General features: G+C 38.2%; 1 protein-coding gene across 6 annotated transcripts in view; it reads right to left on the reverse strand.

Moving 5' to 3' along the window:
- Window positions 1-5,494: 5,494 nt before the first annotated feature.
- UBE2D1 (ubiquitin conjugating enzyme E2 D1) overlaps window positions 5,495-20,089 on the reverse strand; it is a 33,469-nt gene continuing 18,874 nt past the window's right edge. Inside the window, exons 3-8 of one of the 6 annotated variants that reach the window (XM_050959765.1) lie at window positions 18,498-18,687; window positions 15,519-15,637; window positions 14,944-15,021; window positions 14,503-14,608; window positions 10,640-10,733; window positions 5,495-6,396 (exon numbers count right to left, since the gene is read on the reverse strand). In XM_050959765.1, coding sequence (XP_050815722.1) covers window positions 6,351-6,396; window positions 10,640-10,733; window positions 14,503-14,608; window positions 14,944-15,021; window positions 15,519-15,569 — 375 coding nt within the window. In that variant the 5' untranslated portion in view covers window positions 15,570-15,637; window positions 18,498-18,687 and the 3' untranslated portion in view covers window positions 5,495-6,350. Of the gene's footprint in view, window positions 6,397-10,639; window positions 10,734-14,502; window positions 14,609-14,943; window positions 15,022-15,518; window positions 16,896-18,497; window positions 19,082-20,089 lie in introns of those variants that run through there. The other 5 variants (XM_050959763.1, XM_050959766.1, XM_050959767.1 and 2 more) reach the window with 5 other exon arrangements.

Consider the following 20,089-nt stretch of genomic DNA (forward strand, 5'->3'; position numbering starts at 1 on the left):
GAGCCGCGCGCGCTGCTACCGCGGTGCAATGTGGGAAGAAGTGGGTCCCGCCTCTTTGATGGAACAAGGCCTCAGGACAGTATAGTCCCCAAAGCGCATGCTCCGAACCGTCCGCCTGCGGGGGGCGGGGAAAACAGGAGAAGGAGGGAGCGGGTGAGCCGGGAGTGCGGGGCGCCGACTTGTAGCATCTTCCGGGGACTAGCGGGGCGGGGTAGAGGTGCCCGCGGCGGGGTTAGGTGCCTCCTCCTCGCGGCTCGGGCTGGCACGTCCAGCCTCGCTGAGGTGTTTTCAGAGCTGTTCAGTGCCATGCGACCGATCTCAGCACGGCCCTGCCCCAACGATTTGCGAGCTAGAGGAGAGACAGAGACAGACAAACAAGTGATTTACGAAAGCAGCAAAGAATCCTGTGGCATCTTTGCTGGAATCTTTGCTGCTTTTGCAGATCCAGACTAACACGGCTACCCCTCTGATAAGTGATTTACGGAGCCTTTTCCTATGATGTGTGCACTGTGCAGCCTTCCGCCGCACACACCGTGCCATTTCTTTGACTCGTTTAGCTCCGATTGGAATTGCGAAGGAATGGCTCACATGCCAGATATCCTCACTGAAATCAATATATTCTGCCTTTAAACAAGAAGTCGACCCAATGCAGGTGGTTGAAGAAACTCATACTGGTGATCGTGGCATTCCTTGACTTGAAGCCCTTTTATACGCATGCGTTAAAGTTACCACTTTTTTCTAAAGATCCTGTCTGTACAGAATTCTCACACTTGAGTCTTAACCCCTTAGTGCGGGACTGGCAGAGCTTCCCTAGCGTTACTCAAGAGACAAGGTGGGTTAATTTATTGGATCAACTTCTATGACAAGCTCTCAAGCCACACGGAGCTCTTCTTCAGTTATGGCTTGAAAGCTTCTCTCTCTCACACACATAAGTTGGTCCATTATAAGATATTACCTCAGCCACCCTGTCCCTTTAATATCCGTTCCTGGATTCTCACACAGCTACAACTACATTGCATATACCTCTCTGTTCAGGGCAGCCGTAGCTGGGAAGAGTGCAAGTCAGGCAGGCCTCTAGTGGCTGTCACGTGCCATCTGCAGCAGAGTATATGTGCTGTCCTTGACCTGTCAATTTCTTCTCCAGCAGAATGAAATAGGTTTCAGCACAAGCCTGTACCTTGGGAGCCCTTGTTTCAGCAGATCCTAACCACATTTTGTTGAGTATTCTTTTCTTTTAGTATCCTTATCTTCTAGTCAGTTCCAGTATGGTTTTATAGATTTTTGACACCACTGTATCATTACTTCAGTGTCTGCTGTAGTGGGAGTTAGCACTGGTCTTTTAGGGCTAAGTGCTGCTTTTGCTACTCTATGCCTGTTCTTTCTTTCGACACACTGGTATTTGTTTTTTCTTTATTTTGGTGCCTCTTTTTTGGTCATTGCCACAATGTCACCAGGGTGTTTCTGCTTGTTGGCACAGTTGTGTGACAACACTGTCCTAGGTACTCTGACATGAAAGTTCAGTGCCTGTCTCAAAACCTAGGGGCTTCTTGTTTATTGGTCCAGAAATACTAGTATCATTTTTCCTACTTTGATGTCCAAAAGGGAAAGGAGACCACTTAGTGTCTTAAAACACCTTCTCATATTTAACATTGAAACTAGGCATTAGAGGCACCTGTGTTGCAAGATACATGGTCCTGATAAAGCTGATGAAAGGTCCTTTGGGATCACTGAATTCCTGTGGGGAAAAAAATTCTTTTTAAATGGTGAAAGTCTCAGTTCTGGTGGCAGTCACTCTCACTCACAGAGCTAACTAATCAACCTTATACTAGATTGTACAAGAATAATTGTATTGTGATTCTACTGAGATTCCCACCAGGAATTCAACCTTTGATTATTGTCCTACCAACATTTTCCTTAGTTACTTGCCTACCACAGAAAAACCTGTATAGTATCACTGTGAAAAAGATAATTGGGGTTATATTTGGAAACACCTAAAGCTTTCAGAAGACCAATCCAATTTTATTTCTTTTGATACCAGTGCATCAGACAATATTTTTATTAGGATGATGACATCTAAATGGATGTCTGATAACCTTCTGGTTTCAGACTGCAGGAACAATGTCAAAACTTACTTGTTTTGAGACAAAACCATTACATAACAGTCCATCTCAACTGTTTCCCTAGAAAACCATCTGCCGACCTACTAAGTGGTCCTCTTTCATAAAAAAAATGCTTTAAAAATGGCCCCCCATTATGAGTATCTGGGCACATTTTAACGTATTTATCCTCACAACACAACTGGCATGCAGGGAAGAAATATTTCCATTTAAGAGATGGGCAATTGAGGCACAGAGGCTAGGCCCAGGTCCTGAACAATACACATTTAACTTCCACTGATTTAAATGGTAATTAGGTGCCTAAATACCTTTGAGGATCTGGCCCCAAGTCTCTCTGTGCTTCAATTCCCCATCTGTCAAGTGGGCCTAAATTATTTGCCCAAGGTCATCTATGAAGTCTGGGCCCAAGCAAGGATTGAACTTGGGGCTCCTAAATTTCAAACCAGTGCCCTTCCTCCTGGCCGTTGTTGCTTGGATTTCACCCTCAGAGATAGGACTTATCAACTCAGCTTTAGAGCTCAATTCCAAAGTAAAACAAATCAAACTCATCCATTACTTTTGTTTTCTTTCAGTGTGTCCCTTATTTTCTTGACCAATTTATTTTTAGATAAGCAAAGACTTCAAGGGTGTGTTTGATAGTGCAGTTGTGTTACCTTATTCCTCTTTATACTGTTAATATGAATATAGAACAAGCTCCCTTTTTCTGCTAGTAATAGCTTTTCTCTTTTGCAACATCCCTTCTGCTCCTTGTGTGAGTGAGAATCTTGCTGATAGTATTTTTAGAGAGAGAGGAGTATTTAGCCTATAATAATTCTTCTCTGATTATGCTGTTTTGCACCTTATTTTTTTTTCATTGCATAGAGCGTTCTCATGCCCTTTGTTCTCTGTTCCCCTCACTGAGGAACAGCAGTTTCCTTGTGAGGGAACGATGCATTCCATCACAGTGTCTTCAGTATTCTTCCCAGCTGCTTTTTACACCCATTGCAGTCTCCAAACCACTATTCCCCATATACAAGGCTGCTTTTAATAACCGCCATTAATTCCTTAGCAGTTGAATACAATATTAAAAAATGTAGGATTAGACATATGAGAACTTAAAGAGCAAATTATTCTTTGACAGACAGATATACATTTTTAATTTTTATTGTCATTTAGGCCTCAGTTGGCATCTTTAGGCAGAAAATACCACACAAACATCAGAAATTTGTTAAACAAGTTATTAGAAAGCAAGCTGTCTGTAATATTAGAGTAAGAATAAATAAGAATAAAACTAAGATTACATTTTCAAGAATTTCCAGAGATACGGAGATCCTTTAGTTGTGGCGATGTCACAGTAGAGTAGAGAGGACAATCAGATGAAGCATTTTACAATGAATGGTAGAACATGACTGGATAGAAAGGAGGGAAGCACAGATTATTTATACATTGTTTATTCCATCATAATGAAAGCAGCAGGACTGAGCAATCTTTTGAAGAGAGAAAAGAAAAAAAGTCTTCATAATGCATCATCTAATAAATGATGACAGAACATTAACCAGGAAATTCTTAAAATCCTTGCTTATTCAGCAATGGTTTAAATGTTGTCCTGGTGGATGAAGTTTGGAATTACCTAAAATGCCAGTCAAAGAAATCAAAGTATCAGACCCATAGATTAGTAGGTATGACATTTCTTGGACAGAAGGTCTAGACTACTTAAGGCAGATTGATAACTGAGTCAGGAACTGAATTTCAGCTAAAAATACCACAGAGAAAACTTCTACAAAGAATGTCTTCAAGACACTTATCTTCCAAGAATCCTATAAAGTTAGAGTAAAAAATAGTGCTGCAGTCAGTTCATTATGGTCAGTTAATTTGATTTCTATTGCTCATCCCACAGATCTTGCATTATGGTGGGAAGCTATTCCTTTTTGTATGGTGTATACTCAAATATTGCCAATTTATGTATAAACATTTTCCAACTAACCTCGATGTTCTAGTAAAAGTAAAAGACAAAGAATAATTAATTCCCATTAACATGCAAGTCAAGCTTCCAAATTTCACACAGTTAAGCATAAGACACTAAGAACTATTTAACCTTTGTTCTGGTGCAAGCATATTACTAATAAAAATGTACGAAAAAAATGAAAAAGAAAGAATTCTGGGAAAGATTGTTACTCAGAAGCCTTTTCTCCTCTCCCCCCACTAGTGATATTATACAAAACAAATGAATGGTGAATAGTTTAGCTTCCATAGCAGTAATATCCCATTTCAAGTAGAGTGGAATTACTCATTTATTTTTACTATTAAAAGACTTTTATTGACCATTTTAAAGATGGTATATTCTACAGTGTACAACAGGGACATTCTTTGAAGCAGTGCAGTGACAAAACTTCAGTGCTTCTCCAGTGTTGCTCTCAAAAGTCAATTGTATATTAGAAAAAAAATGAAATTTCACAAGTGACCAATTTGTGCTGCTGTTTCATATTCTGGGCAATGGTGAATCAAGGAATTTTAAATAAGTATTAATGAATAAAAAATTCCAATGGTGGAAAAAGTGTTTCTAGCATGCATGCTGTTCTACACATTCCAGTTAGATGTTTGCTACAGTAAATGGCATTTTTTCCTTGGTGTAAGAGAAAGCACTGGAGTTAGCTTGCACTCAAAGGTTTTGGCTCCTGTGGTGGCAAATTTCCCATTCAGTCCAGTTTTGCTTAATGCAGAAAGTTCAAAGCAATAGGCTAATCATGCATTTTTTTGTTTTTTTTTTTACAATTATTTAGTATCCTAAGGGGGGGGGGGGGGGAGGAATCTGTGGTTGAGATTAAAATGCTTTTATTTTTAGTTTAAAAACAAAATCTGCTTTTCCATTACTATGGATTTTCTACATGCATTGTGAAGTAGACTGAGATGACACAGTTAATGGAAAAGTTAGCTTCACGTGTGAAAAATATTAGACCAAAATATTGTTAGACATAAATGAGGGAAGATTCTTTACCATGACATTCTGATATGGAAAGTATTCATTTATATCAATTTATGTGAAGTGTCTGATGCCCAAACATTGTGATTTTTTCTTGTCAAAAGAGAATTGCTTTTTTTATATATATATATATATATATATATATATATATATATAAAATATATATATATATTTTTTTTCAGTGTAGAATTTCAGCAAAGTTGAATCCCACACAATACAAAACAATGGATATAACATGTTAAAGAAATTGGGCTACAGCTAACAAAATTAATTGCAACACAGTTAGAATTAAGTATCAGATGCATGGCTTTATTTTCCCCTTTGTCTATAATTCACATGCATAACTTAATACTCTGATCTTTTAATTTTAGAGCAAGCACTTGCAAGGTTATGCAAGATTTAAATAATAGCCAAGACAAATAGTAGAAAATGCATTTTATTTATATGGAAAAAAGCTACAGTAAGGTTTGTAAAAGTCTGTGAGAATATTATGTTGCCAATATAGGGGGAAAAAAATCAGTCATGAATAGCAACAAACAAAACAGTTACATATCTTTCTACATAGCAGTGCAATTAGTTCACATTGCAATAAAATTAAGTCAAGTATGCAACAGAATAAAAAAAGCCACGTGTTTCTCCATAATCAGCATGTTAAGAATTACAGTGCAAAGATCATTTTAGGTTTTAAGAAACCTGCAATCAGTCTGTATAACAGCCCATAGGGAGCAACACCTCATTGATTTCATTAGTAGCAGTTGTATCATGTGAATACTGTGCTAAAGGAAAAAAGTCTAAATGAATTAATTGGCATGGTAAATAAAATATATTTAGTCTATACAGTAAAAAAATACAAATTATATAACAACTAACAGAATGAACTTTTGAACAGAGACATGAAATTGACAACATATCTTAAAGACACATACAGTATTTCTCATGTAAAACATCTAGTTTTTCAGCAAAAAATAATTTGGTTGCTTTACAACTGCATTAGGGAGCTTGTAGGCTGAAGATGCAGAAGTCCAAGAGTCTTAAAAACCACAATAAATGTCTTTTGCAAAGCATACAAAAAAGGATAAATAGTCTCATCACAGTTTTAAGATTAATTTTTGAAATTTTGTTTTTTCTTGCTCCAGAAACACACTTTACATGGGTAAAAATTAAAAAGGGCCTCATGGTACATTGAAACAGTAAACTGTGCTCCATTTACTTCTAATTTTGAAAAAACCTAGAATTTACAGTACTCTGGTATATATGAAAAAGTCTTCACAAGTTTACATTGCATATTTCTGAGTCCATTCTCTTGCATGTCTGTTGTATCTGTATGTGTAGAAAGAAGGCATTTCAATGAAGATAGTTATATGATCCACAACATCTATGTCAGTACTCAAATGATATGTTACTGGCTCTCCACCTTTTGGGATTGATTATAATCTTGTGAATTATAAGAACTGTTTTACATAGTAACTCTCTTTCCCCAAGAAACAAAATAAATAATCCATAGCATATAGATACATATGCTCAGTTTTGGAATTACCTAAAAAATAAAATTAACCACAGCAGTCCTCTATGATTGCATTAAAATGTAAGAAATTTACAGTTTGTGCGTATGTAATCAGTTTTTTGCTAATAGTTCCACTGTGCACGAAACAGTGCCAAATCAACAACTCTAGCATACTTATTAGAAACACATTAGCTAATTAATGCAGGCAAGTAGCAGGTCATTAAAACAATGCACACTATATACTGAAGCACAAGACTGTTTATTTCACCATCTGTTTCTCAATGTCAATTATATTTTGGCTGTAGAAATTCACTTTACAGTAAGTTAAACAAGTTTAAGACTTTTCCCAGAAGAAAGGTAAGATTTGCATTAAAGCTAAATACATACCATTAGAATGAACAATGTTATTATTACAAAGTTATTTCCAAAATATTATTTAGGTATAAAAGGTCTTTTATTGAGCTAGGTCAAAACCTAGGAAGTTTTTTTTTTTGTACTACTTATAGTTGTCAATTAGTGTCACAACTGCCATAGTCTGCCAACAACGTCTAAACTTTGACACTCAAAAAAGTACGTAATTATGCTTCTCTGAAAGTATCATTTGACTGGATTTCTACCCTCGGGCCTTTTCCTTCCTTCTTGAGACTGGCCAGAACTTCCAAAACTCCTAGCCAACTCTCTCCTTGCCTTGATAGCAGCACGTGGTATATTAAACTCCTGACAGTAGGCTCAGCAGCCTCTTGTACCCCCACCTGTTAGTTCCTTCTTCAAATAAAAGGTTGAAGCAAGAACTTTTGCAAACCTATATAACCTAATTGCCTCCCTTTAAGATGCCAATATATGTAACTTGTGCACTAACTGCAGCAGTCTCCATAATCTGCAAAACACATGCTAATGGAACATAACTCCTTGGACTCTAAGTTAATATTGGTAAAAGTTGGTATATAGCATAACCAGAGTTTAGTCAGCCATGACTTTCACCTCCCAAATCTGAGAGGAGATAAATTCAATAGAAAGCCAACCAAAGGATATCTTCAAAGAAGCAGAGTTACAAGCAAATTTTCTTTTCTTAAACCATCCCATACTGATTGGATTCCTAGTCCTCACTTCAAAGGAGGAGTCTCCATAAACCAAGAGATTCTCCAAGAAACTGTATGGGGAATTTCCACACCACTCTAAGAAACATGGAGACTTTTCAACCCCCACACCCCACCCAACAACAGGAGGAAGAAATATTGAGTAAATAAACAAGCAAAGGCTGAGCCCTGATTTCTTTATCTTGAGAATGATAGGGTTTGTATTACAAGGCAGATATACAAACAAGTTCAAATATTGGGGCAGGTGCTTGCAAAATGGCTCAGACGCTTTGATTACACCAATCATCATAACTGGCAAGACAAACTACCTTAACAGTCTGCAAAAATGTCCACTCCATGGACAAGAAAGACTGTTTCAGCAGAGGAATATCCTTTAACAAGACCATAACCTCCATCTAAGGTAAACCAAAACCCCAACACAACTCAAATAGAACATAGTTTTCAAACTGAAAACAATCCTCAGTTACCTTCAGGAAACAGTGCTCAGTGAGGAAGAACTACAGACCATCTGTAGGTATACCAAAAAGCTCCTGAATGGATGAGTATTAAAAAGCTAAATCTGATTCTATCTGTAATACGTAGATGACAGTCAGTCAATGTCAAACATATACCTGGTAAGTACCTTTCATATTAGTGCTGGTATTAATGGATATTTTGTTAAATTATTGCAGCAGGCACACACCAACTTGTTCACATGTTACAAGCAGTTTGTGATCTCTTCCAGATATTCCATACAGACTCTAGAGATCCTGGAACAATGAGTATAACTGGTTAAGATACTGAAGAGCAGATCCCCTAGGCTACCAGAAATTAGCATGAACACCATGCGTGAAATACTACCCCACTGAAGTCAATGGCAATACTCCCAATGACTTGAAAAAGGATAGGATTTCAACCAGAATCACAGGTAGCCAATATGCATCCCAAAACACATCCACCAACAACCTAATAGTGTCTACCAAATACTTGACTCAGGGAGCAAAACAAAATCTGAATTTATGGAATCTGAAAGGGCTTAAGGCAATCACTAAAAGTGAGGCATTGAGTTTGCTGCATCTTCATTGATATTATGTATTGTTTTTTCAGGCCCACTAAGATGCTGTCACGTGGTTCAGATGTCACAGGTACACCGGACCCTCGCTAGAACACGAGGTTTTGGATCCATGCGCAGTCCCACGTTAACATGGGGACTGCATTACGATGGATTCCAATGAAGGTAATTAAATTTGAGATCCATGTGCGGTCCCACGCTATAAGCGAATTTATGCTATATAGACACACTTTCTAGCGAGGGTCTGCTGTACTAGAATACTTTTGCAGAAAACAGTTCAGGGCATATGCTGCAACAGACTACATCCTGGACTTCTCTTGGACTATCCAGACCAAGAAACAGGTCCCACAGGATCTCTAGGAAGAAAGCTCAATCCCCCACTTACTTTGAGCACCCCAGTGTGGAGGACTGGTATACCCCCAAGTTACTCTGTTATCACATCAATTAGACTAGCCAAGCATTCCCACCATTTGGAATGATGGTTAAACACTCAGATTCTGGTTATAGGACCAATGGATCAATATTCCCTCTAAATATAAGAAAAAAGTTTAGAAACAGGAGTAGTTAGAAGAAGGAAGCATATACAGATGTTCCTGTGTCATTGGAAATAAGCAGCTTTACTTGTGGAGGAGATTGTCTCAAGTACAAGTTCTTTGAGATACACGCCGCCTCCCTTGTCCTCTTCTCCCTCCTCCCCTACCCCATGCTACAATCAAGACTCTTCAAGCCACTTTCACAGTACTAGTGTCTGATACACCAGGGGAAAGCTTCAGAGATTCCAAGACACTAGCACTCCAAAATTCCTCCAGGGAACTCTTTGGAAATTCCCAAGTCTGGTCTGTAATATGCTGAGGGCCTAGAGCCTCTAGCCATCCCTATGTGAAGTGTCCCATATTGTGCCAAGGCATCAACTTCCTGAGATATCCAGAGACATCAGCCTCTAGGGTCTGAAATGCTTAGAGAATTCACTCTACACTGCACTGTTCTGGAGATAAACTTCGACTATGTGCCAAAGACCTGGAGACTGAGCTGACCACAAAACACTGGTACCAGATGTTCTGGGGCTACAGCCATGCAATGTACTTGGATTACAGTGCTTCAATGCTGTTACACATCCACGGCAGGGATGTGTAACAGGGTGCTGCCTGAAACCATCAAAATTCAGCTTTGGGAGTTCCAGGTGCGCTTTGAGAACAAGACTAAGACCAAAGAGTAGGAATCCAGTCAATATGGTATCTTTAGAGATTAAGTCCTTTCAATTTAAATCTCCTCTGCACCAGAAGTATGCACTACTGCAGCCATTAGTTGCCTAGGTTGCCATCCTGATACAAGCTCTGCCACCAGTTCTAAATTGAGGTCCAAGTGAAGAAAGGTCCATTTTTGCTGTAGGATATTGCTGTTTGTTAGATGAATGTGGCTATGGAAAAAAACTTGTCATTATTTTCTATATTTTAGACAGAAGTTGTATTTGGGAAATCAAATGTCAAAGTTTAATATTCATGTTCAATATCTTTTAACCTTTTGGCAGAGGCATAATTCTAATAAGTCTTTAATGATAGGACCACATACTACCTCAAATATATTATTTGTCCTTACGTAGTTTAAAACTAATGTAAACATACAAAAGAGAAGTGTCACAGTTGTATGTACAGATTTTTGCACTAAAATATTAGGAAATATCAGTGTTCATTTGCGTAACTCTCCAGTCTACTAAAGCAGTTTAGTTCAAGTTATAAAACTGTTACATAAGTTCTCCTTAGACGTCTATTGTTTAAAGGCTTAGATATGTATATCTTTGGTATACCTAAGTTTTGTGTGTGTATATGAAGAGAATGTCTTCAAAGAATGAGAGGGAACGTTTTATGCATAGCAGATTAAAAACAAGCCCCTAAACATCAAAAAGTTACTTACTTTTCCTTGTCTGACTTGTAGATTTGTGCAATATCTGGTACTAAAGGGTCATCAGGATTAGGATCACAAAGTAAGGAGCATATGGACAACAAAACTAAAAAAAGAAAATAGATTAAGGAAGGATTTACTTCTTTGTCTTATTTTCTATAATACCTTACTATATACAGTGATAAATTTTGGGAAACAAATGCACTTCATTAGTATTAAATCTTTATACTACAGGTCTGCCCATAAACCTCACTCAGGATCATGGTCCCATTCTGTTCAATTCTGTACAGACATACATGAGGATATGGTCCCTGACCCAGAGACTGTACGCTCCAAGAACCTGATGCACAATAAAGACACCATGCAGACCTATGTGCTTGTGAGGAATTCATTACAGGACTCAGGCCTTAGAAGTGAAACAACTGACAATTTTGACTTACACGCATTAAAGAAAACTACATACTGTCATATGAACATTTTATCAGACAGCAAGCCATTTTGCTTTAAAACCAATACAATTATTTTCTCATTGAGAAAGACTGACTTTCTGACAGAGGGCTTAGTGCAAGGTCACAGGATCAGCATGTACCAATTACAAATACATTTATTTTATACTCTGTCACACTATCATGCAACACCAGATTTTAGTGTATTTCTTCCAATTTTGTAGCCAACTTAGAATTAAATCTGCCCAAGAATGCCAATAAATTAGTACTGACATCTATTGGTGGCAAAATTTGTAGTATTTAGAATTCAAAATCTAATACTTAGTGTATTCAAATTGGGTGAAAATTTTCATATGCAGTCTTACTGGAGAAAATAAATCTATCACAAATACTGGCACACAGATTTTGGAAGAGGGCCATATATTTATATTCAGAACTCTGGAAACACTGTTGCATGTACTGTGCCAATATTTAGATAATTCATGGCAAGAAAACGTTATGCTGATGACATCTCTGGCATGTAATAGGATTAGTTAAATTTGCTTTAAGGAGACAGACAATCTTATGTCTAGCAAAATCTATAACTTTCTGCTCAGGAAAAACACGAAAAAATGAGCTGACATACTTGTGACTTTTTGCCATATTTCTTTCTAATCATCTGCAAACAATGTAACTCTTATCTCCAATGTTAGAGGTATAGTGTGGGGGCGGGGGAGGATGACAAAAAAATGCAGACATCATGCAAAGAGGGGATTAGATTATATTTAATAATCTGGAGAACTCCCTGAGCAAGGGTACTCCTAACTCATCTACTGTTCCCACAGTAATTGCACAATTCACTGTTTAATCATTTTGTTTCATGGTGGTGTTTTTTACCATATTAAAGTTTGAATTCAGTTTAATACTAATGGTATTTTTGGCTGTGTCAGTTTCAATCATTTTGTGCTGAAGTTTTTGGCACTTATAAAAAATCAACGTAAATCACTAATATTTGACAACTCAAGTTGCTTGACTGGTCACACTGAGCAGTGACCACTTTAGCAGACATATGGTCCTTTAATCCTGCTCAGCAAGAACATATGTGCAAGTGATAAAATAAACTTCCATCAACCATTCAGGTGAGGCACCAGTTTGAGATATGCAATGTACATGCACATGAATGAAATTAAGACTTTAAAAGCATTCTACCTAAAGGGTGAACCAGGGGACAGACCAATCACCACTAATAATAAAAAAGCATTTAAGAAAAACGTGGAGTGTAGCCTTTAAATCTGAGACTATAAGATGCAAATGGCTGACATCTTGCCTCCCCCCTTTTTCTTCTTTTTTTAAAATATGTCCTCTGACATTAACAGGGAAGACGACAACGGTTGCTCAGTGACAGGACAAGTGGCCAATTTATACAGAAAGCTGCAGAACAAGTATACACAAGATGTTCCTTATGCATCTACCCCCGCAACGAAAGTAAATTTAGACTTTATGTAGCTATTGAGTCTGTCTTGCACAGAATTGGTGTGTGTGGGCAGCAGCTGCATTATACAAGACGCTATAATAGCTGTACCTGAATGGAGCAATTTAGATCAGATGAAGACTAACAATTTTGTCTTGTTCCAACTGAAAACATAATGACACTATTCTAAAAGGAGACACTGTTTAGGGCCTTATTAAGTACCTAAGGAAACATTACATTGTTTAACCCTCTAGATTTTTAAAGAAGTTCCATCATTAATAGCCAGATTGTATTTTATATTACTACACAGAGAGTGTCAAGGAAAGGCATGGGTAAGTGTTATGAGTAGTATGGATGAGAAATGAAAAGCAGTTCTGGTGCCTACACTGAAAGAAAGATGAACCTTAAGTGAAACTCCTACAACCCCAATAATATGAAGAGCTGCGCCAGGCAAAACTATCTAACCTCAGCCTTACTGTTCCAAGAGCCAACATGCTCAAAACTTGAGAAAATCTGAATGCTACACTAGACTGCTTAGATAATTGAACAGTTTTATTTGCTGAAGATTTGAGGGCCAACAGACTGTGCAATCTCACACATGAATGTGATATAGTCAGAACAGTTTCCCTTCCTCACCATAAAAGCATAATTAAAAGGCTAGATTTACCCTACAAGAAGATGGTTCACAGCCAATCCCAAACATTACCCTAAATTCATCTATTTATGCTCACATGTAGCAAGGGTCTCCCAAAGCAGTGAGCCATCTAATATTTTAGGTCTGCCTCAATACCAAGACATGGATAAAGGACAGGATAGGTGAAGGATAGGATTCTCCATTTAAGTTTGACTCTCCTTGCTTTTGTGGGTTTATGATAAATCAGACATTAGGTTTACTCTCTCTTCTATACGCACATGTAGTGAACTTTTTTTTATATTTATATATATACACACACACGCGCGCGCGCGCATGCAACAAAACCCCCTGTGATATACCAGGTACTCACCCTTGGAGCACACCTGGAAGCCCTGTGTGCAATCATGGTTATGTCTCTACCCCAGTTTCCCATAGGGTGCTTTCAATAAGTTCAATGAGGCTTGTATTCAGTGAACCATGCCCCTACAGGGGTCTGGGTTTATTTAATCAACTGCCACACATGGTATGCAAACAAGCCTTCTCCTTCTGCCACAAGTCCCCAGGCTTCTCCGCTGCTGAGATCTCTGAAGTCTCTCCCTTGCTGACTCAGGGTATCTCAGGCCCCCCTGCCTGGGAAGCTCTGCAGTCTCTCTCTTCTGGCACTCTCTCTGTGTTCTGGGCGTGGTTCCTCTCCCCAGGAGCCTCTACTCTGCGAGGAGATATTGCTGGGGATAGTCTCCTACCCAGCTCCATACAGGAACAATCTCCTCAAGAGCTTTCTCTCTGTATTCTGGGCTCCTGCCCAAGCCCTCATAACCCTTTATAAGGCTAAGTGTTCCTTAACTAATTAAATAGCACCCGGCTACTTCTCCAATTAACTATTCACAGACAGATCTAGGTTAGCTTATTCTCCTTAGCTGAGCAAGTCACAGGGAGGCAGGGTGCCTGAACACTCAAAGCCAGCAACCATGACACCTCTTTAATGTTAAACTACTAAATACCATGCCTACATCTAACTTGTTTTTCCATTCCCAGCATCCCACACTTAAGTGGCATAAATTGAATAATAGTTGCTAGTCATACATATGACTCACTGTCTAATGTGACATCTGAAGCGTAAAAAAGGTTGCATGATCTGAAAGTCAGGAATCTTGTGGAATTTCCTATTTAAATACTGTGTAGGATAAAAGTTCTTACTCCCACCCTTTGCCACTGCTGTTTTTCAGCTACTGTCAATGTAGGAATGCACAGTAAGGCTGACCTAAAAATGCCATAGCATTATCAAAATGTTCACCATCATTACTATTACAGATGCATAAAATCATTAGCACATCTATGGAGTTACCTTTTGATACAGTCAAAGCTGGTGACCACTGTGACCTCAGGATATCAAGGCAAATACTCCCATTACTGTTTATGTTTGGATGGTATATTTTTGTTGTGAAAGCAATCTGTGATTAACAAACAAAGAGGTTAGCTTCAAGTTCTGCTTACTGCAACTGCAAGTGTTGCCCCTTTAATATCCAGTTATTTATTTTTAGAGCTGCCACCCACAGAAGTAGCACAATGTGGACTTCTATCACCACTAATAGTCTACCGCACAAATAGCTGACCAAATGTTAAAACTGGGTTATAGGGTCTGATATATTAATCACTATGAATAGGTATTTTACACTGGCTTTTCACTTTGAACTAAAAAAACCTGAGAGTTTTAAACAGTTAAGACACAGAAACAAAGTCCTAACCTAGGTCTTTCATAACACTTTTAGGACAATTAAGTTTTTACCTTTGGTGGTTTGAAAGGATAGTCTGTTGGAAAATGTACTGTGAGAAAAAACACTCCCCCTTGATATGCACTATCAGGCTGTAAAAGACAAAACACAGGATTTATGCTACTGGGGTTTTTTAAGGGTCCTTTCTGAATTTGAAGAGCCTTCTCAAAACTATGGTAACTTAGGACCAAAATCTATTCACCAGCACACAGCTCAAGTTTGCAGGCTGTGCACTGGAAAGGCATGCAGCTGACAATGAGGGATGGAATCCTCCCCCAAGGCTTTGGAACAACAACAGAGCCATCCCTGACCACTACTGCAGAAACCCACACCCTACTGAATATCATTTTTTTGGAGAGAAGAGAGAAGGAAGAATGTTTGGCTGGTGAATCTACTTACTTGCTGATCCACCAGCTCCAAGCTAGCTCCCCCTGCATGTTTGGGCAGCAAAGTGCTCCTGGAACTCAGCTCCATGGCAGCACAGAACCTCTGAGCAAGCCCTCCTTATCATGCCCTCTGTGCAACAGAACCACACTTACTCTGCTACAATCAGGGCCTTCCTCTAGCTTTAAGCCACAAATATACTTACCTTAAGAAGTGATTTCTCTTTGCAGGTGCAAAGAGTAGGGTTTTCCAGCATTACTCAGCTGATCATGATGACATCAGGGAGTTTTTAAAACACACAACATCTTTGTGACCTGTACAAATCTGTGAACATGCATTTTGTTAGAGAACATGTGCACAGGTTTAAGTCCAGGCTGCACACAGTTAAAAGAGAAATATCTTTCTGTTGCAGTCATCAGTTGAGGAAACCCTTCCTTTTAATAATTATGAAGGAAAAAAACCCAAGATTAGGTGGTTGAGGGCCTCAAAGCTAAAGCATCCCTGTGACTTCTGAATAAGTAAAAAAAAAAAAAATAATAGTTTCAAATTTCTTTGGTATCTTTAATGTAATTGCTAGGAATCTGATGCCTGCAACAAAACAGTGCAAGTACACTGGCTTCTCAGGTTCCCTGTGTAGATTTAAGGTGGCCTGTTGCTCTTCGTTTTGGAGGAGAGGGAAAAAATCTTTAAGTAAAAAATGATATTTATGGTGATTTTTAGTTAGGAAAGACTGCCATAGGAAAAGCCATGTGCATACTACATATAAAGATATTTCCAAATGAAGAAATTGTCACAGTAAGAGACAAGTTTAAAACAGTACTGCTAAGAAGTCAGTATTATGTAATACCAAACCAAAAGTGGTTGTCACAATACTTCTAGCTAGGAATACGATGATAGTTTACATGCACACTAAATAGGCCTATCAATGATCTTAAAAGCTTTTAAGATCACACAAATTTAACACCGAAGAAGAAGAGGAAAAACAAACTTGCACTGTTTGGCATGTACCACATATAAAAATTCAGAATGAAGATAATCCTTTCCCTAGTCCATTAACATTGGATAACTAGGATTGGAAGGATTAGATTTTTATTGGTAAATGTCACTTTCACTAGACAGACATAAACCAATAAAAAATATTTCCATCAATACTAATCAAAACATACAGATAGGCAAGGTGAGAAAAATTCTGCTTGAGAACTTGAGAGTTTGATTTAAGATATTCACTTTGACATATGACATTGACAATTTGTGTTTTAATGGTTAGAAAGCTTTACTTTTACCAGGAAAGTGAAAGTTTAAATTGATAAAAATAAAAAAAGGTTCTTAAAATAATAAATCAGTCAAAATCATAAAAAAGAATTCTGCCAAATCTATAACTCACATACTATACTGATAGATTATGAATACTAATCTTTTTTGTAGGGCTGTCAAGTGATTAAAAAAAATATCGCTATTAATTGCACTGTTAAACAATAGAATACCATTTACTTAAATATTTTTGGATGTTTTCTACATTTTCAAATATATTGATTTCAATTACAACACAGATATGAAGTGTACAGTGTTCACTTTATACTTATTTTTTATTACAAATATTTGCACTGTAAAAAAAATAGTGCATTTCAATTTACCTAGTTCAAGTACTGTAGTGCAATCTCTATCATAAAAGTTGAACTTACAAATGTAGAATTATGTAAAAAATTACTGCAATCAAAAATAAAACAATGTAAAACTTTAGAGCCTATAAAGTCCATCCAGTCCTACTTCAGCCAATCGCTCAGACAAACAAGTTTGGTTACATTGTAGGAGATAATGCTGCCCACTTTTTGTTTATGTCACTTGATAGTGAGAACATGCATTCACATGGCACTGTTGTAACTAGCGTCACAAGAGATTTACATGCCAGATGTGCTAAAGATTCATATGTCCCTTCATGCTTCAACCACCATTCCAGAGGATGTGTCCATGCTGATGATGGGTTCTGCTCGACAACAATCCAAAACAGAGCAGACTGACTCATGTTCATTTTCATCATCATCATCTGAATCAGATGCCACCAGCAGAAGGTTGATTTTATATTTTGGTAGTTTGGGTTCTGTAGTTTCCGCATCTGAGTGTTGCTCTTTTAAGACTTTTGAAAGCATGCTCCACACCTTGTCCCTCTCAGATTCTAGAAGACACTTCAGATTCTTAACTACAGCACTTGACCCAAGGTTTATTTTTAGAAATTGCACATTGGTACCTTCTTTGTATTTTGTCAAATCTGCAGTGAAAGTGTTTCTAAAACAAACATGTCCTGGGTCATCATCCGAGACTGATATAAAATGAAATATATGGTAGAATGCGGGTAAAACAGAGCAGGAGACACAGTTCTCCCCCAGGGAGTTCAGTCACAAATTTACCTAACAAACTATTTTTTAAATGAGCATCATCAGCATGGAAGCGGGTCCCCCAGAATGGTCATTGAAGCATGAAGAGGCATATGAATGTTTAGCATAGGTGGCACATAAATACCTTGCAATGTCAGCTACAAAAGTGCCCTGCAAATGCCTGTTCTCACTTTCAGGTGACATTGTAAATAAGAAACAGGCAGCAGTATCTCCCATAAAAATAAACAATTGTGTTTGTCTCAGCGATTGGTTGAACAAGAAGTAGGACTGAGTGGACTTGGAGGCTTTAAAGTTTTACATTGTTTTGTTTTTGATTGCAGTTATGTAACAAAAAATAAAATCTACATTTGCATGTTACAATTTCACGATAGAGATTGCACTACAGTACTTGTAAGAGGTGAACTGAAAAATACTATTTTTTGTTTATCATTTTTACAGTGCAAATATTTGTAATAAAAATGATATAAAGTGAGCACTATACACTTTGTATTCTGTGTTGTAATACAAATCAATATATTTGAAAATGTAGAAAGACATCCAAAAATATTTAATAAATTTCAATAGGTATTCCATTGTTTGACAGCGTGATTAATCACAATTTTTTTAATCGCAGTTAATTTTTTTGAGTTAATCGCATGAGTTCGCTGTGATTAAGAAACAGCCCTAGTTTTTTTTTGCTGTTTTAACTGCACCTTTAAAAAAGTTTCCTACTGGTTGAAAGTTAGTATCTAGAGAGATACTTTACCCATCCAGACTTGTCATTTGAAACATAATCAATGTGAAATATTTACCTTGGGTGCACCCAGAAGTAGCAGACAAGTCCTCCTACGTCCAGACATGGGAAATTAATTCTGAAGGTGAATTTTAGTCCTGTGCTTTCTACAGTCCAGCAGGAAATGGGAGCATTTAGAATATATGTCATTTTTCATGTCTCTCTCAATATCAAGTGCATTATGCTGATATCATGGCCTTCCGTAATGCCTGACATGAATGGAAGATGGACAGAAAAGGGATCTGTTCCCATTCTCCACTAGAGAAGTATATCCTCATTCTTATGCAAGCTCAATACATGGAGAGAAAAGAATGTTTCTGCTACAGGATATTAAAGGTGAACTGTAAAGGGCAGGGGACTGGATTAAGATGTGTGTGTTAGGCCTGGACTACACTGGAGGAAGGGGGGGTGTCGATGTAAGATACGCAACTTCAGCTACGGGAATACCGTAGCTGAGGTCGATATATCTTATTCCGACTTACCTCCCGTCCTCACGGCACAGGATCGACGGCCGCGGCTCCCCTGTCGACTCCGCTACCGCCGCTCACTCTGGTAGAGTTCTGGAGTCAACGGAGAGCGCATTTGGGGATCGATGTATCGCGTCTAGACAAGACACGATATATTGATCCCCGTTAAATCAATTACTACCCGCCGTATTGGCGGGTAGTCTGGACATACCCTTATTCAGGTTGTCAAGGTAATTCACTATTGGGACAAATTCTATCTTTCTTTTAAAAGATTTCCTCCACTTCCTCCATTTTTTGTGTTGAACAAGCCTCAGAGCATTGTTAATGGGGACATTCAGCACATAAATTTCATCTGAACTCTATGTCCCTTCACAGTTTTGCCATTCACCTTTCAGTAGCACAAAGGGGGTAGAAGAAAGGAAACAGTCATTAAACCAGAAGGGAAACTTTAGCTTGTGTGAATATGAATCCACTATTGATAAAGCAGGCCCAAGTCAGTCAGTCACAGAGCTTGTGGGTTAGTGGCATATCATATAAACCACCCAGTGACACAGTTAGATAACAGGTTCTAATGTTCCATTGGTAGGTTAAGACCAAATCCTTTTCCTAAGAGGCAGGAGTTGTGTTGAAATATGCTGAAACAAGTTGCCCTAGAGTAGTCAACTCCTTTTTCTCCTTTTCACCATGTAATGCTGCTGCTCACCTTCTTGTCATCAGATTTGGCTAGGGCCTCAGTTTCCCCTGTTGGCGCAATGGCTTATCCCTCCAACGGAACCAAAAATCCTCTTTCTGTGGTAACAAAGTCCAAAAGGAAAGACATCTGGGCTATGATTCCCTTATCAGGGTCTGGGTAAATGTCTCTTCCCTCAAAAGGTTCACTCTTTATGTATTTCTCCCAAATAGTCCTTTGGTCAGATCCTCTTCAGGCTTCTTTCTGTTCTTAAGCACTTTTCCTTTGACAAAACTAGGACTTTTGCCCTTCCCTAACCACCTGCTGTGGAGAGCAAATCCTAGCATCTCCCAGACCTCCTTCAGACTGAGGAAAACAGATTTTTTATATCCTGCAGCCTATGGTTTCCATGACTGCTGTACTACAAGTTCAAAAATTGCTCTGTTTTTGGTTTAACCACATCACAGGAACGGG

The sequence above is a fragment of the Gopherus flavomarginatus genome, chromosome 6, assembly GCF_025201925.1.
Source record: "Gopherus flavomarginatus isolate rGopFla2 chromosome 6, rGopFla2.mat.asm, whole genome shotgun sequence".
Lineage (NCBI taxonomy): Eukaryota > Metazoa > Chordata > Testudines > Testudinidae > Gopherus > Gopherus flavomarginatus.